Source organism: Octodon degus, unplaced genomic scaffold, assembly GCF_000260255.1.
Source record: "Octodon degus isolate 3935 unplaced genomic scaffold, OctDeg1.0 scaffold00052, whole genome shotgun sequence".
NCBI lineage: Eukaryota > Metazoa > Chordata > Mammalia > Rodentia > Octodontidae > Octodon > Octodon degus.
In genome coordinates this window covers 5,645,634-5,662,333 of record NW_004524628.1, presented here as the reverse complement: position 1 = coordinate 5,662,333, position 16,700 = coordinate 5,645,634, and the positions used below count along the sequence as shown (strand labels likewise).

Genomic DNA, 16,700 nt, shown 5'->3' with positions numbered 1-16,700 from the left:
TCCCCGGCCCCAAGATTACTGTTTTTTAAAGTTCATTGATTATTGTGAAGAATCACAGAGCCATTTTAAATTGATTGCTCCTGTATATATCTGTTCTTTCCATTAGGTCACCACCAAAGAACATCGTTCTGGTCTAGGGGCTCCAGTTTCTGAAGCTGAAAAAAAACAGAATACTCTCCAGCTAGAACAAGAAGTGAAAAACCAAGATAAATTTATCTCTACACTGAAATTACAGGTTATTTTTAGTTTACATATGTATTTCTCTTCAGTTAATTTGGGGTTGGGATTTACCTTAAAACAGGGAGGTGGAGAATAAATAATTATTGACTCAGAGCTTGTTGAAATTAAATGGGTCTAAAAATCATTTAATTTTTACCTTAACTATTTTGATAGCCATGGATTTAGAGGTAATAAGTGCAAACTGTGTGCTATTGTTGTATTAGGTGCTTTAAAGTACATAATCTTACTTAATCATTTCTGATTTGTGAACTTGTGATGTTATTTCCATTTATATGGCTGGGAACTGAAGTTCTAAGAGGTTAAATAATCATAACATTCAAATAAGAGCCTATTTTTCTGGACCCCCAGGTTAGCCAGGATTTGAACCCAGTCATCTAAACTGTAAGTTTAGTACTGTTTCTGTTCTCCTGATGCCTAGTATATGGTGTGGCTGTTTTAAAAAGGCTATTAAAAAGTACTTCTAGGGAGACAGAGTAGACTTACCTTTTCCTATTTCTCCTATTAAATACAGCTAGAAACTCTGAAGATTGTATATATAAAAGAAACTTAAGAAAGGAAGATAGAAATAGGAAAGCTAGGTAGGGACCTCAAGATACAAAGAACATGTTAGTTGAATTTCTTTATTTTCTTTTCTCCATATATTCTAGGCAGAGTGCTAGAATAACTGGCACCTGGAAATGACAATGAGTATAGCCCAAAAAAGACCCCAGAAAAGACATCCACCTTAGGCAGAGAACTAGGAAAAGGACAGCTTGCACACCCATCCTTGCCTCCTGGTAACAAAGAGCCTGCTCTCCCCAGGTGTCAGTGAAGGCCAAGTGGAGAAACTGGAGTTCCAGCCTTTGTAGCAGCAATGAAACTGTATCACTTTATTCTAGCAGCAGCAATGTCATAGAAGACCAAGTAGAACCTCAGATTCAGAATGTTATATCATATCTCAATAAAAGAAATTCATCCTCACAGGAATCGGGAATAGCTGAGAAAAGATAGAATAAGCAAACACTGAAATGCAGCATATTATAATATTATGTCAAGGATTTTAACACACTCATGTAAATGTTCAACAAGCAATTATGAGTCCACTTGAAACTAATAAAAAATATAAAATCTCATTTGAGAAATAAACTTTACAAAGGAGAACCAAATTGTATGGTAACTGGCCCCAGAAAAATCTGCACATAAATGTCTATATCAGCCTTAATTATAATTGCCCAAACCTAGAAGCAATCAAGATGTCCTTCATTAAGTGACTAACTCAACTGCAATATGTACATATAATGGGATAGTAATCTGTAATTTCAAAATAATAAAGGACTATGTATCAAGTCTTGAGAAGGCATGGAGGAAACTTGAAAGAATATTACAAGGTGAAAGAAAATCTGAAAGTGCTACAAACTGATTATACCTATATGACATTCTGAAGATGAACTATGGAGACAAAAAGGAGCATAGGTTATCAGAGATTTGGGAGGGGAGGGGGATGAGCAGGGGGTATGTGGAAGTTTATGAGCAGTGAAACTATTCTATATTGTATAGTGATGGTGGGTAATGTCATCGTACATCAAAACTCACAGTAAGGGGGCTGGTGAGAAAGCTCAGTGGAATAAGCGCTTGCCTGGCAAGTGTAGGGACCAGAGTTCAATCCCCGGTTCTGCCAAAAAAACCAAAACAAAAAACTCACAGTAAGTTCTAGTGACCTTAGTTAACTAAGTATCAGTACTGGTTCATCAATTTTTGAATTTTTATTTGTATATTTTTCATTTTGCAGTAGTGGAAATTGAACCCAAGAGCAGCCTCCCCTCCCTCCTCTCAGGCATGCACCACTATGTCCAGCTTCAGTTCACGAATTTTAACAAATACACCAGACCAATATAATATATAAATTATAGAAAAGATTATAGGGGAGAGATGGAAGGAGAATGTGAGAACCCTAATTTCTGATTAATTTTTCTGTAAATCTAAAATTTGTTGTTAAAAAAATTTGTTAAAAAGTATAAACAGGACAAAACATTTCTAAATTGTATTATCTGACAAAAGCTTAGCATCTAGGATATATAAAGCTACCACTTAATCAAAACAGAATAAAGCCACCCAGTTGAAAAATAGGCAAAAGGATGATGTGTTAGGCCCTAGATTAGAACCCCAACACTGAAAAGCTAAAAAAGATTAAGGATTTACGTAGATGTTTCTCCAAAAAAATATATACAGGTTGTCAGTAAGTGTATGAAAAGACACTCAACATCACGAACCATAAAGGAAATGCAAAACAAAAATCACTGAGGTACCACTTAGTACCCATTAGGATAGATCAGTCAATAAACAGAAAATAACAAGCGTCAGTGAAGATACGAAGAAAGTAGAACATTTTTACGTTGCTGTTAGAAATGTAAAATGATGTAGGCATGGTGGAAAACAGTATTTCAAAGATGGATAACCATATGATTCAGCGGGCCCACCCATAAATATATACACTGAAGAATTAGAAGTGGGTACTCAAGAGCCAGCGAGACAGCTCAGCAGACTAAGCGCCCAGGGTTTGATCCCAGGTACTACATGCCATGCCGGAGCAATGAGCCGGCCACCGAGACTGGATGTGGTGGCACACACCTATAATCCCAGTTCTGGGGAGGCTGAAAACAGGAGGATCACTATGTACATTTAAAAAAAAAAACAAAAAAGGGACTCAGAAATGTTCACTTCTGTTCATAGCCCCATTATTTCCAGGAACCCAAAGTTGGAAACAATCCAAATGGTCATTGACAAAAGAATGAATATACTGTGTGACCTTGCACAGTAGTTTAGGCCTCTATTCCCAGCTACTTAGGAGGCTGAGGCAGGCTGCGCCAGCCCCGCCCCTGCACCCTGGGCCATGCAGAACCAGCAACCAAGTCTGGGCCTGGTGGCACATGCCTGTAATCCCAGCATTGGGGAGGCTGAAAACGAGAATCACTATGAGTCTGAGCTGTGTAGTGAGACCCTGTACTAAATACATAAATGAAAATAAAAAAGGATCACTTGAACTCAGGAATTTAGACACAGCTTGAGTAGCACAATAAGACTGTCTCAGAACAACAGTAGCACCAAAACAAAATGTCATATGGACTTACAATGGAATATTGTTTAACCTTAGGAACAGATGAAATTCTGTCCAGTCCAGTTAGCTCATGCTTATAGTCAGCTAAGCAGAATGCTAGGGCAAAAAGACTGATTAGCCCAAGAGTTTGAGGTCAGCCTGGGGAACATAGTAAAACTCTGTTCCCTAAAAGTAATGGAAGTTTGGATACATGCTATAACATGAATGATGAACTTGGAAAACATTTCTCTAAAATTTTTTTTTGAGGGTTTGGATTGAACTCAGGACCCTGTGCTTGCCAGACAAGTGCTTATTTTACTGAGCTATCTCCCCGGGCCCAGAAAACATTTCTCTAAGCCAGACATACAATAACAAATATTGTTTCATCCAGCTTATACTTAGAATAGGCAAATTCATAGACAGAGCTAATTTTAATAAGCACAGATATTTTTTGGGGGAAATAATGAAAATTATGGAAATCAAGAGTGATGGTTATATAACATCGTGAATATGTTGCATACTTATGAGTTGTATATTTAAAAATAAATGTTAAATTTTGTGTATAGTTTAGCACAATAAAAGTATTTTTAAAATATAGTCCCTAAAATTGAAAACTCAGTGTTCTGTAGCAACAGTGGAGAGAGGACTAGATCATTGAATGTGAGAATAGAAAAATAAAAATTATCTAATGTGAACAACAGAAAAGTACATTTTAGAAATATGAATGGAGGGGTCGGGGAGATGGCTCAGTAGAATAAGCGCTTCCCTGGCAAGTACAAGGGTCTGAGTTCAATCCTCAGTTCTGCCAAAAAAAAAAAAAAAAAAAGAAAGAAAGAAAGAAAGAAAGAAATATGAATGAATCTTTGGATGATGTGGAACTATAAGCAAAAGACCTTACATTTGGGTTGTCAGTGTCAGAAGGAGATGTAAGAGAGGGTGGGCTGAGAAAATATTCTTAGAAATTGTGGCTGAAAATTATAATTGGGTGTCAAAGACATAAAACAAGTGAATTAATTAAAGGTGAATTAATATCTAACAGTGGTCTCCCAAACAAGTCTATGCCAAGATGTTTCATAATCAAACTTTGGAAAACTAAGGACAAAAACAATTCCTAAAAGCACCCAGAGAGAAACAGTGCATTATCTGTAGGAGAATACCAAATTCAAAAATTACGTATTTTAAAAATTTGAAACCATGAAGATAAGGTAAATACATTGTCTTTCAAGTTCTACAGAAAAGAACTGTCAGTTCACTGTTCTGTATCAAGGAAAAGTATCCTTGAAAAACAGGGAAAATTAAGACATTCTCAGATGAGGAAAGACCAAGACTTTGTGGCTAGTACAGCTATCCTAGAATAAATAAAAGAATTTCTCTAGCCAGAAAAGAAGTGATATTGGAAGGAATTTAGGAACAGGAAGAAGCACAATACATACCATAGAAAGAGCAAAACTATAAGTGAATTCAATAGAATGTCCTGTCATTTATTTATTTTTAATTTCCAAACTTACGTTTGACAGTTAAATGTGTTTCTCATTGCATGTAGAAGATGATTATTTTATTAATGTAGCAAAAGGAACATAAAGGGAGGTAAGTTTCCTGTACTTTCACTTGAACTGGTAAGATGCAGGTATGGTAAATAATGTATATATAATGTATTTGTAAAGCATCCACCAAAAAAAAAAAAAAAAAAAGCATATACAAAGAAGTATACTGAAAAACACTACAGACAAGTCAAATTGGAATTTTAAAATACTGGAAAAAAACACAAAGAACTTCTAGGTAAATAGCAAAATAGAAGTATCCTTCACACAACTTTACAAATGAAAAAAGTCGGGGCAACAAAGGAGTAAGAATATCCTGAGGAAAAACAAAGAAGAATTCTAGAAATCAGAAACATGAGAGGAGAATTAAAAAACATGGAGAAGTGGAAAACAAGCAGTCTATAGCACCAACCCTGGCTGGGAGGTTGGATTGAGGTGGGAGGGAAACCCAATGCTACAGGCACAAGGAAGCCTGGAAAGTGCAGGTGCCCACCCCCACTAAAGTCTAGCAGTTGTACTTATGGGAGAAACCCACAGTTTTTACAGGCTTTACATACAATACAGGGATTTGCTTTTATGTTGGTGAATCCTTTATAACTAGCTGACTTTAGAGAAGGCTTACATTTATGTTCTTTTGGAGAGCTTGACTAGAAGTTGTCTTGAGAAGGGGGCCATTATTAGGAACTAAACTACTATACAGGTAAGTAAACATGGAATAGTCACAAGTGACTGTCTTTGGTGGTTGTGATTGCATATTGTGGAGATGGGTAGCATCTGTCACAAATATCAGAGAAATTCAAATAACACAAGTATAGGCTGTGGAGGGCCAGTGGTCAGTGCTTTTTCACTTCTGTCATGAAGAGTGAAACTAGTTGCTTGTGGTTTAAGTGCCAGAACTTACAGTGCTGAGACTGAAGCCAGAAGATCACTTTTTCCATGATTTCCCCACCTTATGGCTTGTATATAGATGTTCCCTTAAAGCCTCATGAGCTCATAGGTGGGGGTTTTAGGAGTGACTGGATCGTAGGTATGTGGTACTGGCTCATGGGTGTGTGATACTCAATTAATCCATTGATTGGTTTAGCATAGCTCTGGTTATGGATGATGGATTTTCTGAAGAGGAAAGACCCACCCTGGGTGTTTTGGCACCAACCAGTAGGCTTGCGTGGAGCCTGGATAGAAGAAAATGGCAAAGGAGAAGACAGGGTGCTGCTTCATGCCTTCCATGCCATGAACTGTTGTCCTCTTTGATGGTCCTTTGCCATGCGCCTGTCTTGGAGTCAGCCAACTATGGACAGAAATGTCAACAAACTGTGAGCTAAAATAAATAAATCTTTCCTCCTTTAACTTGTAAGAGTTTTGAGTCTTTTTGTTTCAGCAATGGAAAGTAACTAAGCCTGTCTCCAATACAGAACTCAGTGGTTTTATTTTTGCTTTCCCCATTCTCTGCTGCTATTTGGACATTTGCCATGTCTGTGGGTGCATAGACTGAGGACCTTTGGAACATGCCCTGCCCACATATTACCAAAGTTCACTGGGGCTTCTGTTGGCTCTAAATTTTACCACACTCCCTACATATACAGACAGAGGGCCTTTGGAGCAATCAAGAGGATCTTTGGAACAAGTCATTGCCTGCCTGGCCCACATATATTGGACAAGTACTTTGGGGCTACTGGCTGTTCTGAGTATGTATATCGTAAGCTTCTGGAGTGAAATCAACATGATTGGAAATTTGGAGCAGGGCTCAGCCTGCATACAGCAACTGCCTGTTGGTGAGAACTGAGAAGAACTATAATAACCCTCAGCTGTTGACCATCTCCTCACCCCCACCTTCCATGCCTAGCGGATTCCAATGTTAGAGGATCTGGAGAGAAGCTTCTTCAAGTACATTGGCTAGGAGGAATTTGTGGCTCATTAATTTTCCTTTTTAAATTCTTATCTAATTTTATTTACCTGTTTTCTTGTCTGTCTGTCTGTCTGTCTGTCTGTCTGTCTGTCTGTCTGTCTCTCTCTCTCTGTACTTAGTACAGGGTCTCATTACACAGATTGGACTCATAGTGATTCTCATGTTTTCAGCCTCCCAAGTGCTGGGATTACAGGTGCTCGCCATCATGCCCAATGTCAATCGCTGTCTCAGTGCACCCTAGGGGCAGGGCCAGCACAGCACATTGGGGATCAAATCCTGGTCCCTGTGTCTGCCTAAGCAGGTGTTTTAAATCCACTGAGCTATCTATCTGCCCCCTCCCTTTTTTAAATCTCTTTTTATCTTTATCACTTTTATCTTTTTCCCTTTTTGTACCACCTTTTGAAATTATTTTTGCATTTCCCCTTTCTTTTCTACTGTTATTGGTGGCATAATTGTTGCTGTTAATTGGGTTTTACTTTTTCCTATGTCTGGTGTTTTTCTCTTTGTGTTATAGCTATGATTTTCTCCTTTGGTATTGGGTATCAAGCCCTCAAGAACAGACTTCTTACTAAAAGCCCCTCTGGAAAAACTGAAAGAGGTATCCATCTCAGGAGGTACACAAATCTCAATATAGAAACACAAGCAATGAAAAAAACAAGGCAGCACGATGCCTCCAACAGCTTGTAACTCTAGCCAGATCCAAAGACAATAAAGTGAATGAAATGCTGATTTTAAAAATAATCATTTCAGAGATGATGCAATTAAATGACTAAGTGAATTAAGGGAGACAAATGAGAATATGCAAAGCAATTTATTGAAGAGCTAAAACTCTTGGAAAAGAACAAAATCAGTCTTAGAAATGGAAAATTCAGTCAAAAACTTGAAAGCTTCACTAATAGGTTAGATCCAGAAGAAAGAACCCAAGGCTTGAAGACAAAGTTGATTAATTATAATATGCAGACAACAGTAAAAATATGAACAGAACATATAAGATTGATGGGACACAAAAGACCATATGAATCTTAAATGTAGACAAAGAAGCAGAGGTATGGGCTAAAGAAATAGAAAACCTATTAGTGAAATAATAGAAAAATTTTCAAATCACTGGAAAGATACAAATACGTGGCTATAGGAATAATTTCAAGATATGACCAAAAAGAACCTCTACACATCATATTATACTTAAATTGCCCAAAGTATAGAACAAGGACAGCATTGAATGCTGCAAGAGAGGAATGCTAATCACCTATAAAAACAAACCCATCAGAAAAACATATCTCTCAGCAGAAACTCTAAAGGTTAGGAAGGCACAGAATGATGTATTTTAGCCCTGAAAGACAGTGCCTACAAACTTAGATTACAGTTCTTTATGTCTGAAAGACAATGGCTTTTGAAAATAAGCTTAAACTAAAGGACTTTATGAGTGATAAAGAAGCATTAGAAAAGATACTAAAAGAATCCTACACACAGAAGACATAAGTATAATCTTAAGAAATATCACTAGAACAGGCAAAAATATCAAACAGTTCAGTATACCATCAAACCTCTAAGATGTACAAGAGAGAAAGAAATGAACATAGATTATTCAAAACAACCAGAAGAAAAAAATGATAGGAACATACCTTTAAATAATAACCCTGCTTATAAATTGTCTTAATTATCCTATTTAAAAGATGTAGACAATTGTTTGCTGTCTGCAAGAAACACACCTGATAGGTGAGACATATACAGACAGAAAATGAAAGGATGGAAAATGATATTGTAAACAAATTGAAAGCAAACAGGAGTAGCTGCTCTTTTCTGACAAAAAGACTTCAAGCCAACATCAGAAGAGACAAATAATGTCACACATTGATAAATGGAACAATGATCATGTATGTATATATGAAGAGAACCCAATTTCTCAATTTCCTAAAAAAAAATAGGACATAAAGGGAGAGATAGGCCTGGTACAATAATAGTGGGTAACCTCAGTGTCCCAATCTTACCAGTGGGTAGATCACCCAAAAAAGTCAGGAAAGAAATACCAGAATTAAATTACACTCTAGACCAAGTGGGCTTACTATAGTAGAATCACATTTTTTTCATCAACACATGAAACTTTTTCCAAAATAGATCATGTTTTAGGCCATAAAATTATTAACAAATACAAAAAATTGAAATAGTTTCTTGCATTTTATGAGATCATAATGAATGAAAGTAGAAGTCAACAGTATGTGAAACTATAGAAATCATATGACCATATGGAAATTTAAAAATACACTTTTGAGCTGGGCATGGTAGCACATGCCTGTAATTGCAGTGCTTTGGAGGCTGAGAGGGGAGAATTGCTGTTAAGAGGCAAGCCTGGGTTTCAGAGTGATTTCAAGAACAAACTTAACTACATGTTGAGGTCCTGTTTCAAGAAAACAAAAAAATCTTTTGAGCCAGATATAGTCCAAACACTAAGGAGGCTGAGGTAGGAAGACCAATGGGAGTTCAAGGCCACCCTAGATTACATAATGTGATCAAGGCCACCCTGAGCTGCATAGTGAGACCCTGTCTTAAAAAAAAGAAAAGAAAGAAATGTCTTAGAATGAAATAAAAATGGAAACACAACATACCAGAACCTGTGTGATATAGTGAAAGCAGTTCTAAGAAGGAAGTTTGTAGCTGTGAGCACCTACATTCGAAAAACATCAAAATCTCACCTAATGATACATCAAAAATTGTTAACAATGACAAAGTAAACCCAAAATTAATAGAAGGGAAAAACAAAGATCAGAGTAGAAATAAATGAAGTGTAGCCTAAAAAAATGGTAAAGGGATCATTGAAGCAGTTGATTGCATAGAGAAATGACATTGACAGACCCTTAGCTGAACTAAGCAGGACCCTTAGCTAAACAACCAAATAAATGAAGTCAAACCTGAAAAGGGAATAATTGAAAATGGCTGAAATCCATAGGATCATTAAAGAATATTTTGAGAATTTGCATGCCAGTAAATTTGGAAAATTCTAAAGGAGGATTTAAACTAGATATGTATGACCTGCCAAAACTGAGCCAAGAGGATATTAAAAATCTAAAGTTATGAATAACAAGCAAAGAGATTCAAGTAAAAATTAAAAAATGAGGACCAGATGGATTCACAGCTGAGTTCTAGACTTTTAAAGAAAACTAGTACCAATTCCCCTCAAAGTATTTCATAAAACAGAATAAGTGATTCCAGATTCATTCTGTGAAATTACCATTATCTTGATACCAAAATCTGATTAAGCACAATGATTTAGTTACATTTCTCATTGCAATACAGCGCAGTACTTGAAACTTCAGCCAGAAGAGTCAGGCAACGGAAAGAAAGGAGATAAAATAGGAATGGAGAAAGTCAAAGTATACCTGTTTGAAGATGATATTCTATACTGAGGAAATCTTAAAGGCCCCATCCAAAGATTCTTAAAACTGATACACAAATTCATCAAACTAGCAGGATACAAAATCAACACACAAAAAGCATCACTTTTGCTCTTTTAAAAATGAACTCACTGAGAAACCAACAGGTCTGGAATGTAGCACATACCTATAATCCCAGCATTCTGGGAGTCTGAGGCAGGAGGACATGAGTTTAAGCCTATGTGAGGCCATTTAGTGACTGTTTCAATGTTAAAAAAGAGAAGGTCTTGGAAAGTCCTGGGTTCAATTCCCAGTATAACAACAGCAACAACAAAAATAATGAATCAAGAACAGTTCCATTCATTGTAACCTCAACAAAAGAAAACACCCCCCCAATCTATGACTAAACTTAACCCAGGATGTATAAGACCTCTATAATCAAAATTATAAAATACTGAAGATAGAAATTTAAGGAGATACTAGAAAATGGCAAGATCTCCTGTGTTAGTGGGTAAGGAGAATTAATATTTTTAAAATGGTACTCCCCTGAAAGTGAGCTACAGAATCAGTGCAGTGCCCATTGAAAACTGGGTATCCAGTTTGAAACTAGATCCTTATCTCTCACCCTGTACAAAAATCAACTATGGGTCCAAGACCTTAATGTAAGACCTGAAACTTTGAAACTACTAGAAGGAAACGTAAGAGAGATACTTCACTAGTTTGGCACAAGAAATCATTTCCGGAATAGGTCTGTATCAGCTCTGGAAATAGAAGCAAAAATTGCCATATAGGACTACATCAAATTAAAAGTTTCTGCACAATATGGTAAATGATCAACAGCAAAGAGACAGCTTACAGAATGGGAGACATTCTTTATCATGCATCTGATAAAGAACTAATGCCCACAATATGTAAAGAACTAAAAAAAAGATTAAGCATTACACTTAACAAATGGGCAAATGAGCTAAGCAGCCACTTCCAAGAAATACAAATCAAAGCTGTAATATTAAAACAGAAACACTTAACTCCCTTAAGGTTTAAATAGATAAACTCTCAAAGACCTAGACATAGGCACAGACTTAAGAACAACCCTAGTTGCACAAGAAGTAACTTGAATCAACTGATGGGATTATATCAAATTAAAAAGCTCCATAGCAGAGGAAACAACCAATGCTCTGTAGGTGTAGAGACTTACAGCATGGGAAAAATTTTGCCAGTTACTCCTCAGAGGACTAATTTTCCAGAACATATAAAGATTCAAAAAAATTAGACCCTCAAAATAAAATACCCAATTAAAAAATGGACATTTTAAATGAATATACATGTCAGAAGAAGTGCAGCTATCCAGAAAATCAAATACGTGAAAAAAATGCTCAATACATGTGGACCTTAGAAAAATAAATTTATGGGTCAGGGAGATAGCTCAGTGGCATAAGTACCTACTTGGCAGTGCTAAGTCCGAAGTTTGATCCCTGGTACTGAAAAAAAAAAAAAAAGGAAAAGAACAGAGAAAAAAAATGAAATTTAAAACACTGCAATATCATCATACTCCAGAAGAGATGATTGTCATCAAGAAATCAAATAACAGATGTGGGTGTGGTTGTGAAAAAGGAACCCTTCTACCTGGTTGGGAATGTATGCAAGTGTAACCCAAGGAAATCAATATGGAAAGTCCTCCAAAAACTACAACTAGAAATGCCACCCAACTCAGATGCTGCTTTCTCTTGTAGGCATCTTCCTGAAAGTGTCAGAGACACCACGTAACAGTGATACATAACATACCTATATTTAGAGCAGTATAACTCATAATGGCTAAATGATAGAAGCTGCCATTATGTTCATCAGCAGAGGATTTTGAGTCATTTGTTGGAAAAATTAATGTATCTTGAGACTATAATGATAAATGAAATAAATCAGATATCCACTTAACTATCATGTTTCTCTTATATGAGAAAGCCAGAGCGTACATAAGAACAAAATAAAAGCTAGATAATAGGAAACAGGGAGACAGATCTTTTGCAGATGGGAAGGGGACCAAGAGATGGTGCAGGGAAGTAGTTGAGGGGAAAGGGGATACATAAAAAGAATTATGTACATGAGCCAAATTTGCATGATGAATATAGTCATTATGTACTCCAAATGTATACCAATGAAAAAGGAGAACGATTATTATTACTGTTATTTGCCATTTAATACATGAAAAGGTGCTCAACAACTATAGCCCTCAGAGAAATGCAAATCAAAACTACATTGAGATTCCATAACATCCTCATCAGAATGGATATTATCAAAATATCCACCTAAATATCATGTTGTACTTATATGAGAAAGCCAAAAAATAACAAATCATGACAGTAATGTCAGAGAAAAGGAGCCCGTGGAGAGTCTTGGTGGCAATGTAAATAGTATAGGCACTGTGAATAACAGTATGAAGCTTCCTCAAAACCCTACAACTATCATGATCCAGCTGTATTCCCAGATATAGATGTGAAGGAAACTAAGTTGGCAAATGTAAGAGCTACCTGCCTTCCCATGTGTACTGTGGCACCTTCACTTGTTAATCAACACAGGTATTCATTAACAACACAGGTATTCATTAACAAGTGAGTAGGTAAAAATGGTACATGCACACCATGGCTTGTTATTAATGGGTTATTATATATACACATCTTGTTTGAATGACGATACAGACTCATTAATGGAAGAAAATAGTATTGTTAAAGTGGAACTAGGGGCCAGGGATATGGCTCAGTGGCTTAAGCACTTGCCTTCCAAGTACAAGGTCCTGAGTTCAATCCCCAGTACTGCAAGGAAAAAAATACTAAAAATGGAGTTAAAAGAATTACATATCTCATAGGGCAAAGCAGAGGCAAGGAAATATTAATTTAAAAATCCGTACCTATTAGACTAAGAACAAACCAAATCTCCAAAGTAGGATTTTTTTTCCCTGAAATTGAAGTATGAGCTAACTTTTCCCTCTAATGATTCTCAAAAAAATTCTGTGACATATAATGTGTAATATTTTAATGATTTTCCTAAAACATGGTTTAAAATGAGTTCAGTAAGTTTTCTCATAGTGTGTCTCAGACTTTAGGGTATATACGGTGTCCTCCAAAAGAATTTATACCAACTTCAGGAAAGAAAATTTGTATAAATATTTTAATACTAAATTCCAGTGACATGAGATTAACACAAGTTACCTTTGATCTCTGTTGTTGCAAGAGATGCTCCAAGTGGTGGCCATTCACTTCCACACATTTATTAGTACGGTGAACTTTGCTCCTTGAGTAATTTTAGCCCATTGAGATTGCTGTACATGCATACTTCAATATCTTCTCCAAGGGCTGGCAGTGTAGTGGGTTTTCTACAGCCTCAAAAGTTCCCCCATAAGAGGATAATATCATCTGTTGAAAAAACATCATTTTTCTTTTCCTGAAGTGTGTATACAGTTTTTGTTTTTGTTTTTAGCAGACTATACTAGTGATGGTAGCAAGTCAGGCTGGATGTGTGAGTAGGTCTGGGATCACAAGAGGCATTTTTTCATTTTAGTGTCATCTGGAGCCATAAGGTTACAGGAGTGACTTCAAATTAGCACTTTCAAAGAATTTTTGTCAGATTATATGAGTAGGCCATAAAAAGAGAATAAGTAGTTCTGAAATTCAGGCCAACAGAGAGAAGACCCAGTTAAGGAATCTAGAGCATTTCTAGTATCCCTTTTTGTTGAAAGAAGTCTTCAAATTTTTGTTTTGCCTTTTTAATAGTTTACTCTTTAAATCTCCTAAATCAGTGTGTCTTACAAAAAAATGCCAAAGCAAGTGTTGAATTAAAACAATGAATTACAGGGCCAGCTGGTGGATTAAAGCATCTGCTTAGGCAGACGCAGGGACCTGAGTTCGAGCCCTGTTCCATGCTGGTCCCATCCTTGGGACACGCTGAGACAGTGATTGAGGCTGGACTTGGTGGCACATGCCTGTAATCCAGCAGTTGGGAGGCTGAAAACAGGAGAATCACTATAAGTTTGATCTGTGTAGTGAGATCATGTAGACCCTGTACTAAATACATTAAAAAAAAAGAATAAAAACCCAATGAATTATCATCTTCTAGGTGTGTATTTAATATAATGTATGGCACTATAGGAGTTGAAAATATTTCATGATTTATATGATATTCTTTAGTGACAAATCATATATTTTATTTTTTGAAGAAAACTATTGATTTTGATGTTTTGGGAGAAGATACTGCTATAATCAGTTGAAAAAGGCAAGGTTAGAGCAAGACTAATTTTAGACTCGGAGACTGGGGATTTATCTATTTCAAATATTCCTTAAAATCTGAGACTGTTTCTTCTGATTTACTTTTTTTTGATTTTGCTGTTTCTTCTATAGGATACCAACACAACATATGCTTGACAAGTAATTGATAAATACATGAGAGATAAATATTATGGAAAAATTTATGCTATAAATATCTCACTATCTCAGATATTTTTGTGATTATAGTTAACATACTGTATTTCTTTAAGTAAGCAAAAATTCTCCTAGGGCAGGTGCTTAAACTAAGTTTGTGTTTTTGGAGAACAATACAGTTTCTGAAATAATTGGTAAAAGGGTCTACTGTATTGTTTTTGTTGTTTCTTTTAAAGGCATTTGTGGAAGAAAAGGCTCTTTATTTTAATCTATTGATTGATGTTGGTTTGGAAAGGAAGGCTGTGATCCACTATAGTGGGCAGCAGGTACTTGGTTAATTTGGTATTTAGCTTAGTCAATTAAGTTGCTATGTTCAAAAGGACCTTTGGAATGAGTCAACATATTTTGATAACAGTAACAAGAAATTTAAATAATTATTTAAATTAAGGGCTGGCCAGATAGCTCAGTGGACTAAAACTCCCACTTAAGCAGAGCACAGTGGCTGGGGTTTGATTAAATTTAAATTTAAATGTATTTTATTTAAATATGAATAAAGGAGGGGGCCTGGCTGTAGCTCAGGCCTTTAAGTGGCTGCTTCCACAAAGCTGTCAGCCTCAGGTTGCTGGAGTTCGAACCTCACACCTCTCCAGCTGGCCAAAAGTGCCCTGAAGGCATTCGAGGAATAAATATGAATAAAGGATGCACTGAGACAGCTACGTGCCTGTAATCCCAGAATTTGGGAAGCTGAAAACAGGAGAGTCCGATCGGACTCATGGTGGTTCTCCTGTTTTCAGCTTCCCAAGTGCTAGGATTACAGGCACGCAGCTGTAGACCCTGTACTAAATACAGAAAAAATTATTTAAATTAATTTTAAGAATATGGTTTGTTGCAGATATGAACATTTGGGTACCTTTTGAGTAGCTCAGATAAAAATTAATAGTACTCAAATTAATTTTAAAATAAACTGTAAGTTGTCTTGAAAGATACAAATGTAAAATTTACCACTGTGGTTCAGTGGTAGAGTGCGTGTCCAGCTCACACAAGACCCTAATTTAGATCCCCAACACCATAATTAATAGATAAGAAACATTAAAAAAGTTTTAATTTTTTTTTTAAAATAGGTAATAGATTTGCATGGAATGAAGTTTGAAAGGTTGGGCTCAGCACTCTAAGTGCCTGCCTGGTCAGTGCAAGAGCCTGGGTTTGATCCCTGTTATCATATGCCTTGCCGGCCTGGGGTGCCAGCCGGCCACTAAAACTGGGTGTGGTGGCACATGCCTGTAATCCCAGCACTGGGGAGGCTAAGACAGAAGGATCACTATGAGTCCAAACTGCATAGTGAGACCCTGTACCAAATAAATAAATAAATAAATTTAAATTTAAAAGGCTCAAAATGCTACACAATTAGATCTCCTTGCCAGAGAAACAGTTCTCCCTTTGTGATTTACATTACCCAGCTGCTCTCCTCAGAAGGAAGCTAAGGAGATCTTTTAATGTGATTATTTTCTTTCTAATTATAACAGATTGAAGATCTTAAACAGACAAATCATGGCTTGGAAGAATATGTTAGGAAACTCTTGGATACTAAGGAGGTGGTAAGCAGTCAAGTAGATGATTTAACCAGCCACAATGAGCATCTTTGTAAAGAATTAATTAAAATTGACCAACTAGCAGAGCAACTAGAAGAAGAGAAAAATTTTGTGGTGGATACTGCGGACAAGGAACTCAAAGAAGCAAAGGTACTACTAGATTTACCACTGATCAAGATTTTAATTCTACTTTAACATGTAATTACAGTGGAAAACATGACATTCTCATGCCATCTGGAAACTTTTTTTTCCATAATTTTATTGATAAATAGCAATGAGACAGTTTCAAATCAAATCGCTAGGACAGTTTCAATAACTAACACACTACATACGTTCTTCTTAGTGGTTAATTGCTGTAGAAGAAGCGGACTTGAGATCCTATATACAAACACCATTAGAACAAATCATTCTATTCATTAAGAGAATGTAACTATATATCTATCCTAACCAATTTGAATACACAGATACAAAATGGGCATTCATCTGTATACCCCTTTTTTGCTAAGTTCCGTTATTTCAATATTATAGGTGTGTAAACTCAGCAAAATATTCTAAAAGAGTCCAGTAGCCCATAATA

The 16,700-nt window shown here is 36.3% G+C and overlaps 1 protein-coding gene across 8 annotated transcripts in view; it reads left to right on the top strand.

Annotated features, from left to right (window-relative positions):
- Tsga10 (testis specific 10) overlaps positions 1 to 16,700 on the top strand; it is a 113,264-nt gene that overhangs the window by 13,326 nt on the left and 83,238 nt on the right. For all 8 annotated transcript variants that reach the window (XM_004633184.3, XM_023717440.1, XM_023717439.1 and 5 more), the window contains exons 2-3: positions 107 to 235; positions 16,058 to 16,273. Coding sequence is in view for 5 of the 8 variants with exons in the window: in XM_023717440.1 (XP_023573208.1) it covers positions 107 to 235; positions 16,058 to 16,273 (345 nt within the window). In the remaining 3 variants the exon portion in view is untranslated. The remainder of the gene's footprint in view (positions 1 to 106; positions 236 to 16,057; positions 16,274 to 16,700) is intronic.